The sequence below is a fragment of the Nipponia nippon genome, unplaced genomic scaffold, assembly GCF_047370975.1.
Source record: "Nipponia nippon isolate SJK-2023a ecotype South Korea unplaced genomic scaffold, ASM4737097v1 scaffold_3, whole genome shotgun sequence".
Taxonomy (NCBI): Eukaryota; Metazoa; Chordata; class Aves; order Pelecaniformes; family Threskiornithidae; genus Nipponia; species Nipponia nippon.
Window position 1 is genome coordinate 71,807,205 of NW_028262347.1, and position 11,835 is coordinate 71,819,039.

The 11,835-nt window shown below is 42.5% G+C and overlaps 1 protein-coding gene across 1 annotated transcript; it reads right to left on the reverse strand.

The window, feature by feature from the left end:
• Window positions 1–2,255: 2,255 nt before the first annotated feature.
• Window positions 2,256–11,513, reverse strand: RERGL (RERG like). The gene is made up of 5 exons (XM_087767518.1): window positions 11,350–11,513; window positions 11,167–11,223; window positions 8,732–8,805; window positions 5,504–5,652; window positions 2,256–4,368 (listed from the first exon to the last, which is right to left on the reverse strand). The coding sequence occupies exons 1-5, from the start codon at window positions 11,399–11,401 to the stop codon at window positions 4,086–4,088; spliced, it is 615 nt and encodes a 204-aa protein (XP_087623644.1). The 5' UTR covers window positions 11,402–11,513; the 3' UTR covers window positions 2,256–4,085.
• Window positions 11,514–11,835: the final 322 nt, after the last annotated feature.

Genomic DNA, 11,835 nt, shown 5'->3' on the forward strand with positions numbered 1-11,835 from the left:
TTTGCTTTTCAAACTGGCTGGACAGCACATTAAAATTTAGCTTCCCCTTGTGTTTATTCTCCATGGGCACGTTAAGGCAATGAAAGAGGCCTGTGTTCCTGTGGACAGGTTTAAGGAGGTAGAGGGTTCGTTTTTTTTAATATAGAGTACAGCTTAATATTGCTCTGGATTATTCTAGTAGTCTGGTAGTCTGTTGCTTTTTTTTTTTTTTTTTTTTTTAAATGTATTTCTTGCTTCAGAGCAGATAGGCAAGGATTCCTTTCAAGCATATTAATCAGAGCTGGAGTTTGTTCCTATATCCATAAGCGTGGTAGATCTGTATGAAAACTTCATTAACCTAAAGCACCTGCTCCAACAGGCATCCTGATGGAACATTAGTGTATTCTTGGATACTTCACTGCACTTTAGTTTTGCTTTGAGTGGTATTCATAATACCCTCTTCTTTACAGTGCACCCTCTGCAAATACCATTGAGTGATCTGGACCCAGCTGTCAGTGAGAGCATCATACCTGTTCAGGCCAATAGTCGCAGCATCCATCCCTCTCTGCCTCCTGGCTGGACAGAATACCAGGATCAGACATCTTCAAATATCTACTGGTGCACCGTCTTCAAAGCAGTGTAGTCAGGTAGACAGAAAGGAATGCAACAAGACTTGTCCTCACATGACTTACAATGTTCACCCTTCATAATCACTTTAGAAATCAGCTTCTAGCAATGGGCTAAAAAAACTATGGCAGCTACTTTTGTCTTCAGAGTATAGCACATCATCAAAACTTCTGATCCACCTTTTTTTTTTGTTAGCCTTATTTAAATATATTGGAAAGAAATGCATGTTTGGTTGGTCTAGTCAATACTGCACTTAATTATTCCTTCTTCCAGTAGTAACATGCTTTAAGATTTTCTGTGACGTTTTCCCCTCTGCCCTGTTGTAAATGAGACTACAGTGGGATTTACAAAAAGAAAGATTTTAATGCATACAGACATGACAGCAGAAAAAGGAGCTGAGGTTGTGTTTGCCTTGATGGCTTATTTCAAAACCATAGTGAGAAAGAGCTTCAAAAACCACCTGAAAACTCTCTGAGAGACAGCATTTGGGAGCCAGGGGCTATTACCTTTATACTTCAGTAGAATCTCTTTGCTTTTACGTCACTGTTTCTAAAGTAAAAAAAGAAGTTGAAGACAGGGAGAAAGAACATCAATTGAGTGCCTTTCTCAGGCAAAATTTTCCTGAAACTAGAAAGTTCATATAAATGAGGACTTCCAGACATGACAGCAAGAAACTTTTAACTCTTGTATGGCAACTTCAAAATCTTTTGGTCAGAAAGGATGGGGTCGTACGCTGAGGCAATCCATGGCAACACAAATAGCTACGTTTCCATTCTCTTCAATGAGTTCGATATGCTCTAGGTGATGTCACTGTCAAGGGTGAGCATCAAACACCCATTACATCATTCACTTTGGTATGCAAGCAGGGTTCTTGATTGCATTTTCAAATGTGGCTGAGCCAGTAACATATTACCTTCACTCCAAGAGCACTTATATATCTATATCTATCTGTCTTTTAAGTATCTTATTTTTCTTTAAAAGGCCTTCACTTTTTAAAAAATAAATACTAATAAAATACACTTAGAAAGGGAGAACGTGTATCTGCTTTACTGCTTTAAAACTGAATTCCTTCCCAAATTCTCCACTCTTGTTCATCTGCACTTTCTAGCAATAAAAGACAAGTGAAATCCTGATTCTAAAAACATCAAATTATGTCTATCCTGGGTGCTTTAGTATGCTTAAGTCTAAATGCATCCTGCAGCTGTTTCATTTGGTTTTCAGATGAGTGCAACCTAGCACATGTGCCAGAAGACAGCCACTCTGTGTTCTAACACCTACCCCATCTGGACAAAAAGGGAAGGAAAAGTGTGGGGTATACTGCAGATTCCACCTATCTGGAAGTCCACATTCCCATTAACATGAGCAAATCAAAACTAATTAGCTTCTCTGTGGCTGTCCTGACAAATTTTTAAAGGACAAAGAATTTTTTAAAAAAGTTCTCCGCTGTTCACTGTATAAAGGTACACAAAGGCTTCTTCATTGCATACAGGAAACACAGCTAGAGGCTCCCTCTTGTGCAAGTGTCTGATTCCCAGATTTACTTTTTCTAATTTGAATTCCAGATCTGCATGGTGATTCACTTTCACAGCAGTCAAAACAAAAAGTCTGTAGCTTTATACCACAGTAAAGAAAAAAAAAGCATTAATATATCTATCTTATCTCCAGTTTATTTAATACCATAGCAGTAAATACAGATAAGAGTTCTCGAATCTGGCAATGCTAGAAAATGCTGGAAAGCTGAAGGGTGTACATGAGTAGTTTTCAAGTTCAGTCTCATAGATATTGACAATACAGTTAAATGTACTACTGATATGGCAGAGCAGCATCTGCATAGAAATAAAGCAACATTGTGCCTGTCAACACTGAGAACTATATTCCAATAGTTGTAGTTTTAAAACAAGTGAAATAAACAGTATCTTTTCCTTAAAAAAGGAAGTGATCTTTGGTCAACACTTATTAAAATGTGCTTTAGTTTTATTTTACAATATTAATGCTAAGATTATATAGCTTTTTTACGTTATCCTATGGGGGTGAACATTTGAAATCAGTATTCTGCTGTGACTGATAATCTTCCTAGTCTCAATGCAGGTAAAATTTCAGAGCAGAGGTAGGCTTCAACTCAGCAAGGTACAAAGACTGAATCCCAGCTGTCCTCTGGAATGGGTAGGAGGCAGTAACTCATCTTCAGATCACTTCTCTTTCATAATTTCTACATGACCACAGCACTTTCAAACACGCTGGGCTAAGCCCTTATTTAGTTAAGTCTACAGTAAGAGCTCTGAATGTCAACTGACGACATATTTAGACTCATCTGATGTTTAATATCCACATTTGAAAAGTGTAGCTAACATATTCCTTAGTGCTCTCTCAAGTGGCACTTCAATACCATAGCAATGACTAGTTGTAAAGACATTGGTCCTTAGGAGAAACACCCTATGCAAGTCAGGAGCACAGGTCTACCAGCACGCTGACCTTTAAATCCAGGCAGACACCCTAAAGAACTTGTGCTCTTTTACCAGTCCATGTGCTTTTCAAGCTTCCATCTAAAATTGAACAGGCACATCCACCTTACAGGTGAGGAAACTTTGTTACAAGTCCACAAAAACTGCTCTGTGAAAGCCCAAGATGTTACACTGGCCTTACACCTGGGCCTAGCCATAAAATTGTTTCACTAAACAATGACCTTACCAAAACAGTCCAATGCTTACTGACTAACATTTCACTAACATTTCAGTTCTCACCCTCCTCAACCTTGTCCACTTTCTTTCATCACTCAAAAAAAAAAAAAAAACAAACCCAAACCAAAAAACTGAAACAGAAGACAATAGTGCTTTGTTTATCTGCTTCCCTACTTCTGGTGCCTCTGCAAGGCAGCTTCGCAGGTAAATATCTTTTGTAGATTTGGTGTCTAAGCATTTAATTCATATGAATTTCAGCAGGTGTTAGGCACCTTTAGGCACACAAGGATCTAAGCCATCTTTCCTCGAGTTAAATACAAATACGCTATTACATACAGCAGCAGTATTCTGCTTTTCTTTAGTGCAAGCGTTCTTGCACAGAAAAACCACCACCCTACTTCTCAGAGTTCTGAAGTAAGATTTTGATCAGCAAGGCTGAGTTTATGGGAAATAACTGTTTATACTTCAGTCGCACCTAGAAGCCCTATCCAAGACCATGTTGGTGTTTAATAAATACAGACTAAAACTCTCTTCTGAAGAACTTATGAGATAAAGGGTGAGAGGAGCATCTTAAGAGTTTAAGTGACGTAGCCCTAACACAGCAAATCTGTAGTAGAACTGGAAATAGAAGGTCAGGTCTTCTAGGTCTAGACCCTGTCTGCTTGACCATACTATCTCCCACCTTTGGTTTCTACTGTCTTACTCCGCCAGACACTGACCTTTCGAGGAAATTGACTGAATCCCAAGAGCTGCCTGTGCTCCATTATTTCATCTTATTCCTCCTTCAAGACTAACCATCTTTTACACAGATTTCCTTCTCTTTCCAAACACATTGTTGATTAACTTGGCCATTGACTTTGATCCGCTTGGTCGTCTCTTTTCCTTCACTTTGAAATTTGATGTGATATTCCTCAGGACTTTCATGAACATTGCCACAACTTCCTGATAATGTTCTGCTGCAGACAGTTCACAGAACTGGCACTTGTTATCCATTGCCAGCTTCTGCCCTTCATCCCAGCCAACTTCCCTCATGTGGCATAAATCCTGTTTATTACCAACCAGAAATACTGATGACTCGACCATCCTGAAATCAAAAAGGTTCCAATTAGAGAAAAGATACGTTACAATACTGTGCTGTATGCTGTGCTATATACAGTGTGTATGAAAAGTATGTATGTTCAGGATAATAGGCATTGAAAAAAAAAAAAAAAAAAAAAAAAAAAAGAACAAACCAATCCCCTAACCTTGCCAGGTAGAGTCCTAGTTTTCCATTTGCCATAGTCAAATGTCAAATGATTTTCTAGACAAGCTATTCTCTATCAGTAAGTTTTCATTTGGTTCTTCTACTCAGTGAATTCATGTATTTTTCATTCACTGCAGTTTTCATACTCCATACTGCTGTGTATATTGTCAGCTCGTGGGCTTCATGAAGAAGCAAGCTGATCATTATTTCCATTTGTAGATAAAAGAATAGAGTCAAAGAGATGCATCAGTGGCACAATTCAGAAGACGACACAGAAATCCTAATTCCAAGCTTTTGCTAAAATTACTCCTTCCAGAGAAACCTTAATTAAGAAAGGTCAGCAGTAAAACAGACAGAAAAGTATTGGGTTTTTTATTTTACTCCACTTCTGATACAAGGAAAGGATTTCACTCATTTATTTAGAAAGCACCTCAGCTGACTGATGCAGGAATACACACCACCACACACACTCAGACTTGCAATTTTGGTGGTTCTTTTTGAAAGTAAGTAGTTTGTTTCTTACCATACGGTCACCCATGTGCACAAGTAATGTTGAGGTCACCACAAAGGCAGTTTAGGAGACATTCATGGTATTAGATTCATTTATTGTGGGAAAGGCTTTCTTCAGCTCCCACATTGGTGCATGTCCATTGGTAACAGAGTGGGGGAGTAAAAGCACAGACTGACTGTGCCGGCTTTTTACCCATGTAAATCACAGCAGACAGATTTATGGCAATTATTTAAATAGTAGTGCTGTAAGAAATAAGAATAAAAATCCTGATGTACTTGGCTTTGGATACAGTGAAATAGATTGCAATTTGCAATACAGTCTACCTTCAGGCACCTTATTGTTGGTATTGCATTATGCCACTAGGACTGTGCTGGATTTTAATTGTTACTAGGATGCCTACAGCTCACAGAAATGTTCTCAGCTTTTTTGTATGTTTGCTGAGGGAAACAAAATAATGCCACTTACTTTTTACAAGCTCCTATGTGAGACTCTCGGATCCTGTACAGCAATGCTTTTGCAAATGCAAATGATGCTCTGTCACTGATGTCGTAAACAATGATAAATCCATCAGCCCAGTGGAGCTCATCTGTGAGGGAAAGTTTCCCCCGCTGTGGCTGAAAGAAGTTCAAATTCGCATGCAAAAAGAATGTTATATTGTTACTTCAGAGCATTTTCTTTATCACTGCAAATGTGAGAGTGTTGTATCTTTTCTTGCAAAAGATATTAATAGGTCTAGGTGCTGGCACTGAATTCAGGTGAGTCCTGCTCCAAAAGACTAATAACCAACCATCACTACAGATGGCACTTTGGATCATTGACAAATTCATTATGAAACTTTTACGCTTTGTTTAAGTGGTAAAATTGCATAACCTGAACAGCCATTATTTATGCTGAATATTCTGCAGTTACAGGAGAATGAAATGTACAGGACCCACCAGTATCTGTGCTGTTTCTGATTATAGCTCTGTTTTGCATGTTCCTAATATTCTGACTGCAGTGAGCTTAATTTGTTAAGAATTCCTTGGTTCCACTTATTTCTTCTGTTTCTTCTTTGCATTGTTCAAGTCTGAAACAGTATTTATCCATAGGATAAATTTCTACAGGGCTAGGAAAAAAAAAAAATCTTTCAAGCTGCAGTTGACTTTAATAGAACTGGAGACAAAAGTCACGCAAGTGATAATGGGGTTGTACCAGTCCTTGAGTCCCTTCAACCCAAGAAAGCGTCACACTTTGCTTTCTAGAAAGCAACAGCTGCAAACTGTCCCATTAAGCTAAAGAATGCTATTTCAAAACTATTTTACATCAGCTTATCCCTGCAGATGATTTGGCAGCAGCTAGCAAGACCATGTGACCCAAGATAGGTAAAATACTGAAAGCTGCCCAAAAAAAAAAAAAAAAAAAAAGAAAAAGAAATCAACTTTTCTCTGTGGAAAACCCATCTTGGATAGTAATTTGAGGTCTGTTTAGGTTGTTCCGTCATTAGTTTACTATTTTGCTCCTTGCAATGTACAGCCTCCACCAACACCCCACCGTGGTTGCCTTGATTAGCTCAGCATCAGGGCAGCACTGTAGCATCGTAAACAGCCATACTGGGAAGGCTGTAACTTACCATGAGGGATGGTAACTGAATGCTGGCAGTGAAAGGAGATGCATAAGACAGAAAAGATGAAACAGGTTTCCAAAACTATTTGAATACTTCAGTATCTTTAATACAACTTTTTTAATATTGTGGTGACTGTGCAGCAGGTTTAGCTGCAGGAAAGGTGACTCGTGTGTCACAGCTGTTTCCCAGATGGATCATAGAATATCTCAAGTTGGAAGGGACCCATAAGGATCATAGAGTCCAACTCCCTGCTCCTGGCAGGACTACCTAAAACTAAATCATATGACTTAAGCATTGTTCAGATGCTCCTTGAACTGACAGGCTTGGTCACTTCCCTGGGGAACCTGTTCCAGTGACCCACTGCACTCCCAGTGAAGAACCTTTTCCTAATGTCCAATCTGAACTTCCCCTGACGCAGCTTCATTCTGTTTCTTTGTGTCCTGTCGCTGGTCACCAGAGAGACGAGATCAGAATCTTCGCCTCCACTGCCCCGCTTGAGGAAGTGGTAGACTGCAATGAGGTCACCCCTCAGCCTTCTCTTCTCCGAGCTGAAGAAGTCAAGTGACCTCAGCTGCTCCTCCTAAGTCTTGCCTTCGAGGCGTTTCACCATCTTGGTCACCCTCCTTTAGACACAGTCTGATAGTTTGATGTCCTTCTTATATTGAGGCACCCAAAACTGCGCACAGTACTTGCTGCACCAGTGCAGTGAAGAGTGGAACGATCACCTCCCTTGACTGGCTAGCTATGCTGTGCTTGACACACCCCAGGACATGGTTGGCCCTTTTGGTTGCCAGGGCAGACTGTTGACTCATACTCAACTTGCCATCAACCAAAACCCCGAGATCTCTTTCCACGGGGCTGCTCACCAGTCTCTTGTCCCCTAGTTTCTACGTATAACCAGGATTACCCCATCCGAGGTGGGGAATCTGGCACCTGCTCTTGTTAAATTTCATAGGGCTGTTGATTGCCCAGCTCTCTAGTCTATCCAGATCTCTATGGATAGAGATCCTACCTCTACCCTCAAGGGAATCCACAACTCCTCCTAGTTTAGTATAATTGGCAAACTTACTTAGGTGGAAATAAGTCCACAGAACAGTAGCTTCTAACAGATTGTACGGCAAGGAAGGACTCCATAGCGTAACATGGAACAGTGGCTATTTCAGGATCCCCATGCCCTGGGACAAGCAACGCTGTTGCTTGTCTCTAGGAAGGCTGATTTGTTTGGTGGTTTATTTTATATGCTCTCTGGGTTAAGTTTTTAAGTCCTTGAATTTAAGTCTGAGTTCAACTTTCAGTGCTTTGGCTTTATCATTCATTATCCTAGCTGGTATGAGGCAAGATCACTGCCCAAAAAGGAACCTTGCGACCTAATGCTATTAACCAGACAGACCTGCCTAGGTCTGCATGTGTTACACAGTACCAAAGTTTCTCTATTCCTGTAATAGCAGGAAAGAAATTAATACTAAAAGCTTTATTACAAAGTGGTTTACTGTGATCAAAGTTCAGCTGTCAGCACGTACAAGCCTGCATTATGCCTTTCGTTGGATCTGTTCTGCAAATGCAAGTCTTACTTCCAAGGCCTATCTACTTTGACTGTTTCTGCAGACATTTAATAAACTGCTTGCTTTATAAGCTAAATTTCATCCATTTAGGGCATTGGAGAAAACTGCATATAATCCTATAACTTATCTCTCTATTTACCTATATAATGCAGAAGTGGGAAAAGTTATTTTTGTTAAAATCATAGAATCATCAAGGTTGGAAAAGACCCTTAAGATCATCGAGTCCAACTGTTAACCTATCATTGCCAAGTTAGAAATATTCCAAAAATGCAAAAGCATTTACAGAAAATTTAAGCAATGAAGGGCTTCTTCCATGAAACAGGAAAGTACTCAGCAGTGCTGAGCCACAGCAACTATAAAACTTCAGTCTTAAAAAAAAAAAAAAAAAACAAAAAAAAAACAAAAAAAACCCCACCAAACAGCAAACACAAATTCCAAGAACCAGACAGAAAGGCTGTAACTCCCCAACTTTTACCATTACACAGGTAGAATGAGGAAAAGCCTTTTTCTGCCCTCTAAAATTCTTACCTGTGAACAAGGGTCGTAAATTTCCAAGTGTATCTGCCTCCCATCCAGGCATAAGTGTTTAGTGTAGATGCATTCTAAAAGATACATGACATTCAAAGAAAACCAACATTAGAGTGACTGGATACGGTGGTCAAAAGAAAAGGTGGCAAAGGTGAGATTCACTAATACCGAGGGGACATTTAGTTCCTTGGGTTGGGTTTTGGGTTTTTTTGTGTTCGTTTGTTTTCGGGGTTTTTTTTGACAAACCTGGAAACAAACCTTTTTCATTTCACAACACCTGAGCTGCCCAACACTACTTCACTGTGCTGTACCCATGGAAGTGTTGGTGCAACGAATACTTTTAGACCCTAGTTTTCCTCTTCCAAAATGGAGGCAAAGGGCATGCACAATGCTCAGAATCGGCTAAATGCTGATGACTACTCAGCTTGCTACCAAGGTTCAGGATTATGAAAGTAGTAAGCCAGCCTATGTGTAAGTTCCAATTCTGCACAAAAGTCATTATTTGGTAATAATGTTTATTTACTATGAAATCTGGTGCTTTAAGAGTTCTCATGCTAGGTAGCATTGGATCAACAGTATTTACAGGATCATGTCCCTAGACTAGATCTTAGAATATTTCTGTAGTGTCAGTTCTTCAGTTTAGGACTCTCCACCAGCTCTAGCAACCCTGGCAACTCTAGTGCAGACAGACCACCACTATAATTTTAAGCAGTGGGTTGTTCTAAGCAAGTGTAAACCAACTTGTGTTATGGTACTGGTCACCAACAAGCTGTCTACAGTATAATTCCTCACAGTGACTGACCTACAAAGACAAGAACTGATGTTGGCATTACTGAAAATACACTTCAAGCTGTATGTAATGAGGGCCTTAGATAAGGGCTATGGTCTCTGAGCATCTTCAGTTCAGCACCATGTTCTTCATGGATGTCTTGAGAGTTCATCTGATGATGAACTACGAGTCTCAAGCACCCCAGGGTATCAAATCTGCAGCTCCTTGGTGGTTTCCATAATTAAACAAATTTTTAATTAATACTTTGACTCCACTAAAAGCGTTTTAGAATGATCTTGCGTTTTGTCACTCCTATTCCCACTTTTCTCCTCTTTCCTCCTGTCTAGAAATAGAGCTAAACTTATCTTCCAACAAACACTTGTTTAAAAATGAAAGTGTTTTGGGAGTTTGATATACCTTTTCTGATACTTGCAGTATTGGAGGGCCAGAATAAAGAAACCTGTTTTTAGTTGTAGGTGGCTTTGAACACACATGGAGCACAGAGAGGACTACATAACTTACATGTGACAGCTTAGACTTAGATAAGCCATCTGGGACACAAACTGTCTTTGCAGTCTGTGTTTGTATAGTAACAGCATTGGTAGAGCATTTATGTACACCTATAACTACTTTCAGAATAAGTTCATCTGGATACATTCAATGCAATTCAGCTTAGTATTGCTATTTTTTTTTTTATTTATGGATCATGGAACGCTATTCTGACTTTTGTAAAAAGAGGCTTTTTGAAAAAGTCTTTCACTCTAGCAGTGAAAGTGAGGTAAATAGCAATCTCCTTTCCTTGTTAAGTTTTGGGACTTCTTGTGCCCCATCAGCTGGAGTAGCACACTTCCAAAGGTGTTCACATATCAGTTAAATAGTGCTTCTACTTGGAACGTGAAAGTTCAAGTCCTGCTTTGCCATCTTCCAAGATCTTAGAAGTGTGTTAAGGATCAGTGTATTTGTTCTGGCATGAATAAAAAGTTTCTATCCTCAGCACGGTGAGACTTTCCACAAAGCCATCAAATCAGCGCGTTCCTGCAAAAGCAGGGAGCTTTGCATTATGCTTTGATTAACCACTAGTGCCCGATAAACAATCAGTTTCACCTCTCCTCTAGAGCCGAGGAGGAGATATTCAATAAAACAGGTGTTGCTTCTTTTCTTTTTTTTTTTTTGTCCCCAGTCTATTTCTTTACTCTCTCCTTTATCTCCTCTCTGATTGAGCTTGCTATAATCTACCCGCGCTTCGCACAGGCAGCCCGGTTATCTTTCCTTCCCAAGTCCCTTCACAGCTGCTTGGCGACGAGAGCTTCGCCAGCCCCCCCGGGCGGGCGGCCGCGCTGCTGGAGTTTCGAGCGATCGCTCCACAGATACAGGCTCGCCCCTTCCCGTCTTCAGAGCCCATACTTAATCAGGAGCTCTCGCTGATAAGCCAGCGAAAACTTACATCCTTCCGAAAAGTTCTGGGAAACTGCGTTTCTACCCAATTCCTTGTCCAAATAAGTGTCTGAAGCGTCGCATCTCGCGTTCCCCGGGAACCCGCACGGCGCGGCCCCGAGCGGAGGCCCCACACGGCGCCCGCCTCCCCCCGCCGCCCGCCTCCCTGCGCCGCGGCGGGCCCGCTCCCGCCGCGCCCTCCCCGAGCCCGGCGGCGGCCCGCGGCGCTCACCGGCGTTGGACGCGTACTCTCCGATGAACCGCCTGGTCAGAAACCGCACCGCCAGCGCTGCGGGAGGGAAACAGACGCCAGGTTTAGCGAGGTCCCGCCGCCGGACCCCCCGCCCCCCCGCTGCCAAAGCTGAGGTAGAGTCGGGCTGGGGGGTTACCGGGGCCGCCCTGCTCCCCGCCTTACCCGACTTGCCGGCTCCGCTACCGCCCAGCACAGCCAGCTTCACCTCGGTCATACCGCCGCCAGGCCGCGCCCCGCCGCCTCCATTTCTTTATAGCTGCCGGGGCCGGGCGCGGCCCCTCCGGCGACACCGCCCAGCAGCCCGACTCCTCCCTGCTCACCCCCGCCGTCCCCCGGCGGCTTTCCCCGCCCCACCGGCGAGGCCGGTAGGCATAGCTGCCCGCCGGGGGTCGGTAGTTTTCATCTTCTTTGACAGGCGCCCTCCTCCTCGCCCCCTCCGTCCCCGCCTTCCTTGTCCTCGTCTCCTCCGGCCCCCCGCCTCGTCCCCCACCGCGCAAACTTTCCTCGGGCGCCCTTCCCGCCTCCCGGCTCGGCCCGGCGCCTTCGCTCCCCGGTGAGGCTGGCGGGCGGTCCCTCGCCGCCTCCTCCTCCCCTCGCTCCCAGCACCGGGCCCCGCCGTGCGCAAAAACACTAGGGGGAAAAGGGAAA

Excerpts from the sequence above, each read along its gene's own strand:
- RERGL (XM_087767518.1), bottom strand. The coding sequence starts at position 11,401 with ATGACCGAGGTGAAGCTGGCTGTGCTGGGCGGTAGCGGAGCCGGCAAG. Across the intron at positions 5,653-8,731 it reads TTTACGACCCTTGTTCACAG|CCACAGCGGGGGAAACTTTC; the intron begins GTAAGAATTTTA and ends AACTTCTTTCAG. Across the intron at positions 4,369-5,503 it reads CACATAGGAGCTTGTAAAAA|GATGGTCGAGTCATCAGTAT; the intron begins GTAAGTGGCATT and ends TTTTGATTTCAG.